This window comes from Symphalangus syndactylus, chromosome 5 (genome assembly GCF_028878055.3).
Source record: "Symphalangus syndactylus isolate Jambi chromosome 5, NHGRI_mSymSyn1-v2.1_pri, whole genome shotgun sequence".
Classification (NCBI taxonomy): Eukaryota; Metazoa; Chordata; class Mammalia; order Primates; family Hylobatidae; genus Symphalangus; species Symphalangus syndactylus.
The window spans coordinates 121713824-121729627 of NC_072427.2; the positions used below are offsets into that span (position 1 = coordinate 121713824).

At 38.6% G+C, this 15804-nt stretch overlaps 1 protein-coding gene across 7 annotated transcripts in view; it reads right to left on the minus strand.

The window, feature by feature from the left end:
* Positions 1-8163: 8163 nt before the first annotated feature.
* The window catches only part of AP4E1 (adaptor related protein complex 4 subunit epsilon 1), a 98674-nt gene continuing 91033 nt past the window's right edge, over positions 8164-15804 (minus strand). For all 7 annotated transcript variants that reach the window (XM_063639451.1, XM_055279112.2, XM_063639452.1 and 4 more), the window contains 3 exons: positions 14618-14808; positions 12901-13058; positions 8164-11583 (listed from right to left, as the gene is read on the minus strand). In XM_063639451.1, the coding sequence (XP_063495521.1) occupies positions 11423-11583; positions 12901-13058; positions 14618-14808 (510 nt within the window). In that variant the 3' untranslated portion in view covers positions 8164-11422. The remainder of the gene's footprint in view (positions 11584-12900; positions 13059-14617; positions 14809-15804) is intronic.

The following is a 15804-nucleotide window of genomic DNA, read 5'->3' on the forward strand; positions in this document are numbered from 1 at the left end:
GCGGCTTGTAATCCTAGCACTTTGGGAGACTGAGATTGTCAGAACACTTGAGCCCCAGAGTTCAAGACCAGCCTGGGCAACATAGCAAAACCCCATCTCTACAAAAAATACAAAAATTAGCCAGGCATAATGGTGTGTGCCTGTAGTCTCAGCTACTTGGGAGGCTGAGGTGGAAGGATCACTTGACCCCGGGAGGTCAAGGCTGCAGTGAGCTGTGATGGATCCACTACATTCTACCCTGAGCAACAAAGCAAGACTCTGTCTCAAAACCATAAATAAAGTCTTTGGAATTGGTCAGGCTAAATATAATCCCATATGTATGTGATAAAATTATCAAAGGTTGAGATGATTGAGCCCGCTACATTTTAATGAATCCTTTAATTCAAGTGGATCACTATTCTCTGACCACAAATTCCTAATCTTGCATCTCTCTCCCAAATCATGTTACCTTCTGTCACTCAACCCCTTCTATTTTGCGCTCATGTCATTTAAAGTTGTTCTAGATGCTGGAGATGTATTAGTGGGTGGAGAAAATGTGTGAACTCATCAATATGACACATCTCAGGCTAAGGAATATCTCATCAACACTCCTCATGTGCCATCAATATCATATCTATCTAATTTTGTTCCCACATCTGCTCAGTACACCATTCCTGTCAGGTCCTGTCTTTCCATATAGTTGATAAATGCAACAACAAATATTTAACTAATCAAAAGAGCTTGATTTAAAAGGTACATCCTTGACTGGGCATGGTGGCTCACACCTGCAATCCCAGCAATTTGGGAAGCTGAGGCGGGTGGATCACCTAAGGTCAGGAGTTCGAGACCAGCCTGGCCAACATGGTGAAACCCCATCTCTACTAATAATACAAAAATTAGCCGGGTATGGTGGCGGACGCCTGTAATCCCAGCTACTCGGGAGGCAGAGGCAGGAGAATCGCTTGAAGCCGGGAGGCAGAGGTTGCAGTGAGCCGAGATCGCACCATTGCACTCCAGCCTGGGCGACAAGAGCAAAACTCTGTCTCCCCAAAAAAAAAAAAAAAAAAAAAAAAAAAGTATGTTTTTAATGATTCCATTTATATGACGTTCTAGAACAAGTAAAACTCATCTACAGTAGAGAAAAAAAAACAGAACAGTAGCTGCCTTGCAGCAGGGTGATGATGGAACACAGGAACTGACTGGAAGGGAAACGAGGAGGTTCTTGGGGTAATGGAAATGCTTCACAGCTTGATAGGGTTGTGGGTTACAAGGGCATATCCATTTGATGAGGTTAGGCAGTTAAGATTTGCGCATTTCAATGCATGCAAATAAAAGAACTACAAAAAATAATCTAGTGGGGGCAGGAAGTGAGGAGGTAAGATAAGAATGGCAGAATGCTCATAGTTGTTGAAGCTGGATAATGGTACATGGGTTCATTATGTCACTGTTTATTTTGTATATATTTGAAATTTTTGTAATAAAAAAGTTTACAAAATTATTGCAGTTCAGGTCTTTCCAATTATGCCACTTTTATTCATGGTGGCAGCTGTCATAGGACATATGAATGATATTCAATGTTCTAATCATCTTCAACAAAATCTGAATCAATAAAAAGACAACATCTGAGAAACCAATTATAAATGATGTTTTATCTATAAAAACCTAGGAATTTCTAAGTTCCAAGATATACATATTCTATGTCTGCAAATGAAGACTGGTCCAATAATAGGGTATAAAATCATTTCATCTTTCCCATAATTCACAATAACTATTTACCCCTATAAACCATTAGTCAATCAACTAAAATAAGAAAATAAATTCTAATACCTTGATAACTATCACTAACAGGACCAGCTTGTTCCAGTCACTGGTTTTGTCCTTGCCTTCATTAAATTATTTGGTAGGGACCAAATGCCTCCCCCTGAGAATGTACATGCCTTTGCCTCTGCTCCTTTCTACTTGTCATACAAGGAATGGAGGAGATGTGCAATTAAAATATTTCTAAGCACTTTCACTGAAACACAATTAACCTCTGGGCTCTAGTCTGTCCACTTGGCACATAATCTGCCAGATCCTATCAAGGAAAAATTTCCTGAAGTCAGCCATTTAGTGGCATTGGCAATGTGATGTTTTGGGGAAGGAAAAGTACTTAGGAAAAAGAGTTTAAAATAACTAATGGAAATTGATTCCCTCCCTTGGAAAAAAAGCCCACAATCTGGCTGCAACTGCTTACAAGGACCCACTATTTTTTCATCATTAAAGATGCTCCAGGAAGCTCATATGCTCCACATCCTCTGTACTTTCTGCACAACCAGGTCCATCTTCTCGTACCCGCGATATTTGTAAGTTCTCAGGATTCTCTGGGATTGACCTTTTGGGTGCTTTCCTACCTTGGATCCATGTACCTATCATAAAAACTTTCCTGTGTGATGCATATGAAACACATTTCCTTTTAAGTAACTCCTTTCTGCTGCTTTATCCCAGAGGGCCTGTTCTTTCCCAACTTTCCTGATGTTAGTGATCTTATTAATGTGTAGTTGTCCCTCCCTTTATCATAGTGCCTACTTTTATGAATAAGTGATGCTGATGTAGCTAGTAAGTCTGCCTTATCATATTCATTAGTTCCCTATTTTTAACTGCCCCAATTAGATGTCTACTACTTTCTGTCGTAGAACAAGTTTTTAGATCAATAAAACTTTATGAACTATATAATACAGAAAAGTATCCCTCCTCCAAGTCATAATTTCTATCTGTAATAACACTGCATTTGCAGAGAGATCTCTTAAATGGCATAACATGTTCTTATAAGAGAGTATTCAGGCCGGTAAGGGTCTCCTGAAGATATCATGTTTCCTCTTTCCCACCTGGTACAAAATGGCATAGGCTATTTTCACTGGAACCCCATTCTGCTGACTTAAATATTTAAACTGGATCAGATCATATTTCTTTACTTCTGGGAGAGCCACAGAATTACTAATCTAAATCCCTGGATATTATCCGGTCCCAGGTTACTTATTTTAAGTGGGCAGGTCTCCTTAGTTATTCATTCAATAGATGAGTGACTGTTATTGAGTGTCTATTGTGTCGGCAAAAGAGACATAAAAACTTACACATAAGAAAAAGAGAGGACACAAACTACTAATATCATAAATGAAAGAGGGGACATCACTACAGATTCCATGCACATTAAGAAGATAATCAAGGAACACTATGAATAACTCTAAGCCTGCAAATTTGATAACCTAGATGAAATGGACCGTTCCTTGAAAGACACAATCTGCCAAAACTCACACACACACAAAAACTACCCAAATAGGCTTACCTTACGAAAGAGTTGAATCAATAATTAATAAACTTCCAAAATAGACAGCACCAGGCCTAAGTGGGTTCACAAATGTTTCTACCAAAACAAGAAATTATACCAGCTCTCTTCCACGAGATAACTACAGAGGAAATACTTCTTTTTTTTTTTTTTTTTTTGAGACAGAGTCTCGCTCTGTAGCCCAGGCTGGAGTGCAGTGGCGCGATCTCGGCTCACTGCAAGCTCCGCCTCCCGGGTTCACGCCATTCTCCTGCCTCAGCCTCTCTGAGTAGCTGGGACTACAGGCACCCGCCACCACGCCCGGCTAATTTTTTGTATTTTTTAGTAGAGACGGGGTTTCACCGTGGTTTCGATCTACTGACCTCGTGATCCGCCCGCCTCGGCCTCCCAAAGTGCTGGGATTACAAGCATGAGCCACCGCGCCCAGCCAGAAATACTTCTTAACTCATTCTATGAGGTCAGAATTCCCTTAATGCCAAAACTAGACAAAGACATTACAAGGAAAAAAATATATAGACCAGTCTCTCATAAATATAGATGTATAAAACCTCAACAAAACATTAGCAAATCAAATCCAACAATGTAAAATAAGAATTATACACCATAACCAAGTAGGACTTATCTCAGTTATACAAAGCTGGTTCAACATTCAAAATTAGGCCGGGCACAGTGGCTCATGTCTGTAATCCCAGCAATTTCAAAGGCCTAGGTGGGCAGATCACTTGGAGTCAGGAGTTCAAGACCAGCCTGGCCAACATGGTGAAATCCCATCTCTACTAAAAATACAAAAAACAAATTAGCTGGGCATGGCGGCATGCACCTGTAGTTCCAGCTACTCACAAGGCTGAGACAGGAGAATTGCTTGAACCTGTAAGGTGGAGGTTGCAGTGAGCTAAGATTGCACCACTGCACTCCAGCCTAGGTGACAGAACGAGACTCTGTCTCAAAAAAAAAAAAAAATCAAAATTAATGAATGTAATCCATCATGTCAACAGGCTAAAGAAGAATAATCATATGATCATACCGATACAGAAAAAAGCAGCTGACAGGCCAGGGGCGATGGCTCACACCTGTAATCTCAGCACTTTGGGAGGCCGAGGCAGGTGGATCACGAGGTCAGGAGTTCAAGACCAGCCTGACCAATATGGTGAAACCCCATCTCTACTAAAAATACAAAAATTAGCTGGGCGTGGTGGCATGCACCTGAAATCCCAGCTACTCAGGAGGCTGAAGCAGAGAATCACTTGAACCCTGGAGGCAGAGGTTGCAATGAGCCGAGATCGCGCCACTGTACTCCAGCCTGGGCAACAGAGTGAGACTACGTCTCAAAAAAAAAAAAGAAAAAGAAAAAGCAGCTGACAAAATCCAACACCCATTCGTGATTAAAATCTCAGTAAGCTAGGAATAGAGAGAACTTCCTCACCTTGATAAAGAATCTCTACAAAAATCCTACAGCTAGCATCATACTTAATGGTGAAAAACTAGAAGCTTTCCCATTAAGATCAGGAGGAAGAGAAGAATATCTCCTCTCACCACTGCTTTTCAACATTATACTAGAAATCTTAGTGAACTTAGCAAGACAAAAAAGGAAATAAAAGGTACACTGATTCGGCAGGAAGAAATAAAAGTATCTTTGATTAAAGATGTCTCTTCTACCCAACTTTAGATTCAGTGCAACCCCAATAAAAAACCCAGCAAGTTATTTTGTAGATATCTATAAACTAATTCTAAATTTTATATGAAGAGGCAAAAGACCCAGAATAGCCAACATAATATTGAAGGAGAACAAAGTTAGAAGACTGACACTACCTGACTTACAGACTTACTATAAAGCTAGAATAATCATGGCAGTGTAGCACTGGCAAAAGAAAAGACAAAAATACATGAGTGGAAGAGAACAGAGAGCCCAGAAATGGATCCACATAAACACAGTCAACTGATTTGACTGATATGGTTTGGATGCTTGTCCCCTCCAAATCTCATATTGAAATGTGATTCCCAATGTTGGAGGTGGGGCCTGGTGGGAAGTAATTAGATCATGGGGCAGATCCCTCATGAATGGCTTAGCACCATCCCCTTGGTGATGTCAGTTCTTGCTCAGTTAGTTCACATGAGGTCTGTTTGTTTAAGAGAGTCTGGGACCTCCCTCCTCTCTCTCTTGCTCCCTTCCTCACCATGAGACACCACATGCTCTCCCTTTGCCTTCCACCATGATTGTAAGCTTCCTGAGGCCTCACCAGAAGCAGATGCCAGCACTATGCTTCCTGTACAGTCTGCAGAACCATAAGCCAATTAAACTTCTTTTCTTTATAAAATACTCAGTTATTTCTTTAGAGTAACGTAAAAACAGAGTAACACACTGACAAAGAAGCAAAGGTAATATAATGGAGAAAAGACGTTCTTTTCAAGAAATGGTGCTGGAACAACTGGACATCCACAAGCAAAAAAAAAAAAAAAAAAAGAATCTAGACACAGACCTTACACCCTGCACAAAAGTTGACTCAAAATAGATCACATACCTAAAAGTAAAATGCAAAACTGTAAAACTCCGAGAAGATAACATAGGAGAAAAATCTAGATAACCTTGGGTTTAGCAATGACTTTTAGATATAACATCAAGGCATAATCCACGAAAGAAACATTTAATAAGCTGAACTTCACTAAAATTAAAAATCTCTGCTCTGCAAAAGACACTATCAAGAGAGTGAAAAGATAAACCACAGACCAGAAGAAAATATTTGCAGAAGATACATCTGACAAGAGAATATTACCAAAAATAAGAAAGAACTCAAACAATCAGAAAACTTGATTTAAAAATGGGCTAAAGCCCTTAACAGGCATCACACACACACACACACACACACATACACACACACACAAATAGACAGATGGCAACAAAGCATATGAAAAGATGCTCAACACCATATGTCATCAGGGAAATGCAAATTAAAATGACATATCACTACACACCTATTAGAACGGCCAAAATCCAGAACCCTGACACCACCAAATGCTGGCAAGGATGTGGAGTAACAGGAATTCTCATTCTTTGTTGGCAGGAATGCAAAATAGCACAGCCACTTTGGAAGACAATTTGGCAGTTTCTCACAGAACTAAACATACTCTTAACATAGGATCCAGCAAACATGCTCCCTGGTATTTGTCCAAAGGAGTTGAAGACATGTCTACACAAAAATCTGTATAGTGTTTATAGCAGCTTTATTCATAATTGCCAAAACTTAGAAGCAACCACGTCTTTCAGTAAGTGCATGGATTAAAAAAGCTGTGGTATACACAATGAATTTTTCAAAGCTAAAAAGCTAGCCATGAAAAGATATGGAGGAAACTTAAATGCATATTAAGAACAATCTAAAAAGGCTACTACTATATGATTCCAATGATATGATATTCTGGAAATAGCAAAACTATGGAGATAGTAAAAAACATCAGTGGTTACCAGGGGTTGGGGGCAGGAGGGCGGAAGGGATAAGCAGGCAGAGCACAGAGGATTTCTAGTACAGTGAACACACTGTATGATACTACACTAGTGAATTCATGTCATTATACATTTGTATAAATCCACAGAATGTACATCATGAGTGAACACTAATGTAAAACATTTGGTGATAACAGTATGTCAAGGTAGGCTCATGAATTATAACAAATATAACACTTTGGTAGGGGATACTCATAATGGGGGAGTCTATGCATGTACGTGGGAGGAGGGAGTATATGGGAAATCTATTCTTCTCGATTCTGCTTGAACCTGAAACTGCTCAAAAAGTCTTAAAAAAGAGCCTATCAAAAAAATAAAATCTATACACACACAGAGTTCCTAAGCACAAAAAGCTCAGTCTCCCATTATGCATACACTAAACCAGTAACTATCATTAACTCTGGCCGGGCCGGGCGCGGTGGCTCACGCTTGTAATCCCAGCACTTTGGGAGGCCGAGGCGGGCGGATCACGAGGTCAGGAGATCGAGACCACGGTGAAACCCCGTCTCTACTAAAAAATACAAAAAAATTAGCCGGGCGTGGTGGCGGGCGCCTGTGGTCCCAGCTACTCGGAGAGGCTGAGGCAGGAGAATGGCGTGAACCCGGGAGGCGGAGCTTGCAGTGAGCCGAGATTGCGCCACTGCACTCCAGCCTGGGCGACAGAGCGAGACTCCGTCTCAAAAAAAAAAAAAAAAAAAAAAAACTCTGGCCCATAGGGCTGCAGGCCAACCCTCCCTTCAACAGCTCCCTTCTTTTCAATTACTACAGTGAGTGTGGTGCATTTAAACTTCCTTTTTGACTTCAGTGCCCCAAAGACTTGAGACTTGAGCTTCAAGTCTCAGGGATTTTTTTCTTCTTATACACTGTAGCCAACAAGAGACACAAATCAGTGGGATTTAAACTCCATTTCTGATCTAGCTTTGTGTTTTAGGATACATGACGCAGAGATGGCCAACACACTCAGATTCTTTGGTCACTAAGTTTCTAATTGATTTACTGTGTTTCTGGCATCTTCAGACATCTATAAAGGAAGGCATGATGGAAACAATGCTCTGCTTTAAATGCTCTGGTCAGCCTAAGGTGAAAGCAGGAGATATGGACAGGCATCCTGAGAATCAATCCATGCTATAACTTGTCTGAAGCCCACAAAGTTCTCTCTGACCATCATACAGAAAGAGAAATAGCAATATCTTTACTTTTAACCAATGAGACAAGATTCTTTGGGGGCTGTAATGAATAAATCATTATTGTCATCCCATTCCAATTGCTCCTGCTCTTTTTAGCTGATGTCTACCAAGTTATTGTTTAAATAATATTACTTATTATTCAGCTACTTAGTTAATAAAGAACATAGACCAAAAAACAGTACAGATCACTTTGTATTTATTACATTACTGAACTTTTTCAAATGACAGAATTCAACTCCAAAATAAAGTAATAAATGCCTATTAAATATTCACTTGTATTTTTCTCTCCTAAAATTTTAACACAGCAAAACATCTTAAAGATATGTGAATAGGTTCAGTGCACTCTCAGTGGCTCACAATCATGAGGCAAATAACCACATTTATCCATAAAAATATAAGATAAACAGATCAATATTTTAAAATATTGCTGACATAAAAGGAAAAAATAAAATACTACACTTTTACCACAATTATTTTGGTAGATGATAGTAGACTATTGTTTAAAATAATGCTCCTCTACAGGACACATGCTGTGCTTGGTATACTTGGCACATTAGCAGTTGGTAACTGCTCAGCTTCCATCTGCAATTTCTCTAGCAGAACCCTTACTCAGGCCCACTTTCAAACCCTGAGCTCTGATCTGCCTGCCTCCACAGGGACTATTCTGGTACCCTTCTTCCTCCATCTACTCTTAAGGCTTTTCTGTCTTCCCTTATATTCCCCCAGATTCACACTTGTTGCCATCTCCATTTTCAGCAAAGATGCCTGGCACAAAACTCACAAAGCTGAGCATCTCCTCCATAGCTCTTACCCCAGATGTTGTCCCTTCACTGACTAAATTATGACTATTAGGTAAAGAGAATGAATCTACCCACAAAAATAATTTGGCCGGGCACAGTGGCTCACGCCTGTAATCCCAGCACTTTGGGAGGCTGAGGCGGGCAGATCACATGAGGTCAGGAGTTTGAGACCAGCCTGACCAACATGGAGAAACCCCGTCTCTACTAAAAATACAAAAAAATTAGCCGGGTGTAGTGGTGCATGCCTGTAATCCCAGCTACTAGGGAGGCTGAGGCAGGAGAATCGCTTGAACCTGGGAGGCAGAGGTTGCAGTGAGCCGAGATTGCACCATTACACTCTTGCCTGGGCAACAAGAGTGAAACTCCGTCTCAAAAAATAAAAAAAACTCCCTACTTTATAGTCACATCTCCTGCAATGCAAAAATAAAGGTTGGTGGACACCTGATTTACAACTTAAAACATTCAATGAGTTTTATATATACTGCTCTGAAGTTTAATATATACTGCCCTGAAGTTCCTTAGAATCTATTCTTCCATTATTGTTTGTTTTTAAAATCATAAAAATATAAAAACTGTAAACATTCTACTAAACATTTCAGTAGAAACCCTGTTACACTACTTTTTATTTAGTGGGTCAGAAAGAACAAAAGTGACACCATGTTCCTTTGGACAGACCCAAAATCATGCTCCCAGCCCTAAATCTACCATTACATGTCTCCCACCCATTAGACAGCTCTGTATGCCAAGCATGTCTCTCACGAGAACTGCAGTTACCACTCACGAATACACCCTGTAACCAAGCAACAGATCTCCCTGGTAGCTGTCCATGTGCTCTCAGCATCTTACACCTATTGCTCCACACTCAACCTAGTCTCAGTAACTAGGCAAACATAGGGAAGTAAGGACACAAAAAATTGGAGCACCTCCTTTGTGACATGATGCATTCCTTTGCAAAGTGAGAAGGCACTTCCTCTCTGTCAGAGTCACAGCAGAATTAGGTAAGGGGCGAGGGATGCTGCTGACAGAGGTAGGAATAAGGAGGGAGCTGATAAGGCTCGCTACCAGTGTCCACCGCACCCCTGGAGTCAGCACACTTATTTCATCATGACACTGCTGAGAGCCTGGGGATGAATCTGATCTATTCAAAAGGAGGAATCTATTATGCAAGAAATTCCAGTCACTTATTACTCTTGTAGCAAGGTTTCACTGTATGTTTTTAAAAGAATAAAATCAAGATGTTACATATTTTAATGAATAACTTAAAAATTAATTGAGAAAGAAAATACTGCTTTTGTTTTTAGGGAGGAATACTCTTGACACAAATGACTAATGAAATCTATTAGCTCTGAGGAATCCCCTTAGCTTCTTTACCAGCCATGATTAATGAGATAACCTAAAATCAGAATTCCTGACCTGGGTGATTAACAGTACCAATTAACCAAAGTATTAACTGCAATGACTTAAAATTGTATTACCTGAATAGTCTCCATGGTGAAGTGTCAGAAAAGGTGAAATAATACATATTTTCCACAGCACCATAAGATTTTATAAAATACTATTTCAGTTAATGTACAACCTCATGGTTTTGGTCTATCATTCATATATAGGCTTAATCTCTTTTACTGATAATAGTTCTGACAGAGGCCACACAGGCATAACTATAACATGAAAATGATATATTTTACTGAAGAACCTGTATGTTATACTTAGTCTCTGCTTCAGCTATATCCATTGAGTACTAGTGGATTCAAAGGCCAGGAAAAGATAGTTTTGCCATTTATACTCTAATCACAAATTTTCATTTGCCAAAAGGACCTAAGTAGTAACCGACTAAAATATTTGTCATAACTAAAAAGTCATTTTTGTATCTGTTTGCTTTGTTACTGTTTGCTCTTATGGGTTTTGTTTCTATATGATATTTTGAAAATGGCTCTGAGTTTTCAAAATAAGAATAGAGTGATTTACTTTGAATTTTAAAATAAATCCAGTGGAAAACAGACAAATTTTATCGCCAAATTATCTGAAATTATGTGTAACAGTTATCTATAATAAAAAATATATCACAGATTGGATCCCCTCAATATCCAGCATGCTCATGGATCTCCTACAACTGTTAGTGTGTGCTATGCCAACTTAGTTCAACACTGATCTAAGCAAAACATAATCGAAAATACTGACTTGCCTACCAAAAACCACACACTACATTCCAAAGCCAAATATGAATTAAGTTTGAGATTATCAATTTCATGTCTCCCTTCCATTTAATGCAGAAAACTGAGACTTGGCTTTATTACAAATTAGCTAGCACTAGAGTAAACGTGCTATAAAATTATTTATAACAAAATAAATATTTTCAGTCCCTCCACACACTAAGTGATATATAAATCATTAGCAGTTTATAATATTAGCTTAGGTCACTTTTTGAGGGAACTAAACATACTGTACAATCCTGAGTTAAAGGTTAGGGACACAGTTTTGGGGATCTTTCTTGACCAGGAATCATAAAGAAAACATATAAACCACACTTGTAATAATCCCCATTTTCATTAGAAGTACCATGAGTTCTTTTTACTTTGGTAAATAAGTTTATCTATGTAAACCATTGATCTTGATGGAGTAAAATTTAGAAGGGCTTCTGCTAGCATCCCTCCATCACCTTTTGACACTGATACAGTAAATAGTCAGGAAGAGTAGAGCAGGAGGACCTGAACCACAGGGCTAATACATCCGCATGAACTCGGCAATGCAGTAAGCAGGGGATGGATGGGAGCAGCTGACAGGCCAATAGCCCTTCATTGCCTACAACAAAACAAAAGTGAAAAATGATTTAATGCAAAAGGACTTAAACAGACATTTCTCCAAGAAGATATACAAATGGCTAATAAGCACATGAAAAGATACTCAATATCACTAATCGCTAAGGAGACTGCAAATTGAAACCACAGTGAGATACTATACTTCATACCCATTAGGATGGCTAATATTAAAGAAAAAAACAGATAATAACAAGTGATGATGAAGATGTGGAGAAACTGGAACCCTGGTACATTGCTGGTGGGAATATAAAATGGTACAGTTGCTGTGAAAATGATATGGTGGTTTCTCAAAGAATTAAATCTAGGCCAGGCGCAGTAGTTCACGCCTGTAATCCCAGCACTTTGAGAGGCTGAGGCGGGCAGATCACTTAAGCTCAGGAGTTCTAGACCTGCCTGGGCAATATGGTGAAACCCCATCTCTACTAAAAAATACAAAAAAATAGCTGAGCACGGTGCTACACACCTGTAATCCCAGCTACTCGGGAGGCTGAGGCATGAGAATAGCTTGAACATGGAAGGTGGAGGTTGCAGTGAGCTCAGATCGCACCACTGTACTCCAGCATGGGCAACAAAGTGAGCCTCTGTCTCAAAAAAAAAAAAAAAATTAAATCTATAATTATCATATAATCCACCAATTCCACTTCTGGGTATGTAACCAAATAAAGAACTGAAAGCAGGGACACAAACAGGTATTTCTATAACCCTGTTCATACCAGCATTACTCACGATAGCCAAAAAGTGGAAGTAACCCAAGTATCCATTTACAGATGAATGGATAAACAAAATGTATCACATTAAAATTCGGACACATTCTATAACATGGATCAACCTTGAAGATATTATGCTCAGTGAAATAAGCCAGATACAAAAGGACAAGTATTGTATGATTCCACTTATATAAGGTACCTAAAGTAGTCAAGTTCAGAGACAAGAGGTAAAATGGTAGTTGCCAAGAGGTGGAGAGGAAGGGGAAAGGCGGAGTTAGTGTTTAATGGGTATAGTGTTCCAGTTGAGGAAGATAAAAAAGTTCTGAAGACAGATGATGGTGATAGTTGCACAACAGTGTATATATACTTAATGCCACTTAACTATATGTTTAAAAAGTGTTAAAATGGTATATTTTATGTATGTATATTTTCCAATAAAAAATTAATACAGTCTGAAAAACACATTAATCTGAAAGACAGTCACAATAGGAAATACAGCTCTAAGAAATCTGATACTTGTAAGAGTTGATTTGTGTTCCAATTATAAGAAAGCTCCTATAAACACAGAATAGCCTTTTTATAACTCTACGAACCTATAATCTCAATAATATGGAGTCTTAGTTTCTGTTGCAGAGTCTTTAGTGCAGAAGGAAGTGCAGCTTGAGATTCTGACATTTTTAAATTTTGTTTCACATCATTTGTGAAGGATAACCAGAGTTTCCCAAAGTCTTCACTTGAGATTTTTAATGGTCTGAAAATAATTTTTAAAATTAGATATATGTCAAAAACAGTGAAACGATTCTAAACGAACAAATTTCAAATGCCTCATGAGAATAAAACATAATCATTGTAAATCTGGGTCCCAAAAGATTTATGTCTTTAAACCAAATATGCTAAAAATGGTTAGTATCATCCTCCAACCTGATGAAAATACTGAAAGCAGGTATATTATTAAATTTAAAATATCATTTCAATAAATCACTCAGTTATCTCTCTTTCTACCAGTCATTCCAGTAAGATTTTACCAAGTAATTTCATAAATCATTCAAATATAATACAGAACTTTTCTTTCATATTTACTTTGAATTTGGGGATAATGGGATATTCTATCAAAGTTATGAAAAAGAACATGAATGCAAAGATCTAGCACCTTAAGTAAATTAGACCGAAAGAAAGAATTTTAACAAACACATTTTTTAAATGGTTCAGAAGACCTCCACAATCACACAACGTAAGTTTTTTGAAGGCTGGATTTTATCCTATCAGCACCACAGGCATACAGTACTCTAATAGACTGACAGTTATGTTATTACTAAAAGACTTTAAATGGGCAAAGCTGGGCATGGTAGCCCTCGTCCCTAATCCCGGCACTTTGGGAGGCCGAGGCAGACAGATCGCTTGAGCCCAAGAGTTTGAGACTAGCCTGAGCAACATGGCAAAACCCTATCTCTACAAAAAACACAAAAATTAGCTGGCATGGTGACAAATTCCTGTAGTCCCAGCTACTCAGGGGCCTGAGGTGGAAGGATCAATTGAGCCTGGGAGGTCGAGGCTACAGTGAGCCATAGTGTACCACTGCACTCCAGCCTGGGTGACACAGCAAGACCCTGTTTCAAAAAAAAAAAAGAATGAACAAAAATGAGAGCATTGTATTGTAACAGAAGTGACATGTGGAGGTTAAAAAAATATAGAGGGATATTCATTGGTATTCTGCATTCTGGGTTCAGGCAGCCTTCATATTTTTAATGTTCAAAAACAGTACAATACATTTATAAAACAAAATTAGAGCAGGTAAGATATCGTTTTCAATTATTTTGGTAACACTGCACAGTGCCTAGTATAATGGTAAAAACTGCATGTTTAATAAAAGTTTAATAACTATGTCGAGCAATTTTCTTACATTTCTCTAAATCTTAACAAACAAATTTTATGAAATAATTGAATAAAATACAAATCAGAGAAATTTTTAAAAGCCATGCAGAATCTTCGGAGTTATTTAGTTTAAATAATACTTTTTCTCACAAGCTTTTCCAGGTCACCAACCAACTCCAATCTAAATCCGGTCTCTCATTATAATCCCTCATTGTACCACTTATTTTCTCTTCATAGCACAATTCATAATTACATCTGTATTTATGTAATTGCTCCATGTCTCCTCCATAGACTAGAAATTCCTCTAAGGTAGGAACTGTCTGTAGTTTTTAACTGTTATACTCCCTAGCACCCAACATAGTGCCTCCATCCAGAGAAGAGGTTTAAAAAATAGTTGGTGAATTAACAACTTGAATTAACATTTAACAAAACATTTACCTAATGAAATCTAATAGTGATAAGTTTACAGAAAATTCCAGCTGAGCAGAATGAGTATCCATCATATGATAACTAATAAAACCAGTAAGATTTCCTTCTGTAAAAGGTTTTTCTATCTGCACACTATATTGAAAGCTTTTGGTGCTTTCTGCTTCCATTACAGGCAAACAGCATCCAGGTTGCTCAGTGACCTGCAAATAAAAGTAATGAAAGTGTTGAAGAAGGAAGGGATCAATACAGACAATTATATGACTACCAATTTTCTATTTAATTGAAGTGGCACAAATCATACTAATATGGGAAGTTTATAAACTACATTATGAAGATGACTGACAACTTCACTTGAGAAAAATTCACTAGAACAGATAATGAAATAATAATTGTACACAGGTCAAAATTATGTTAACAAATGGCATTACAGTTAAAACTCTGTAAATGTCCTGGCTGGTCCTGGGTTTTTAAAGATAGGAGTTTTCAAATAATTTTTAAAAGAATTTAAATATAAATATAAATACAAATACAGGTATCATCTACTCTCATTCTCTACCCTCAAGCTCTGGTGGTAGTGTTAAAGCAACTGGGAAGGGTTTGGTCTGTTTTTTTTAAGTTCCACAGGTGATTCTTTTTTTTTTTTTTTGAGATGGAGTCTCACTCCGTCACCCAGGCTGGAGTGCTCACTGCAACCTCCACCTCCCAGGTTCAAGCAATTCTCCTGCCTCAGCCTCCTGAGTAGCTGGGATTACAGGTGTGCACCACCACACCCACCTAATTTTTGTATTTTTAGTAGAGACAGGGCTTCACCATGTTGGTCAGGCTCCTCTCAAACTCCTGACCTCATGATCCACCCACCTCAGCCTCCCAAAGTGCTGGGATTACAGGCGTAAGCCACCGCACCTGGCCCCACAGGTGATTCTAAAGCACATCTAGTATCAGGAATTTTTGCTCTGGTCAGTGGCCCAGACAATATCCCATTCAACACATTCTAGCTCGTAGAAGAAACTGGGCCAGTTTTGTGGAAGATAAATATACTGGTTAAATCTCATTATAACTCCACCAAGGACATCCATACAATAATGCAATTAAACATACTTCCAGCAATCACAATGGCAATCTGTCAGAGCTAGGGAAGAAAGAGAACTGATGTCTGAGCACTCAGTATATAAAAATAAATTGGTGAGAGAAAGAAG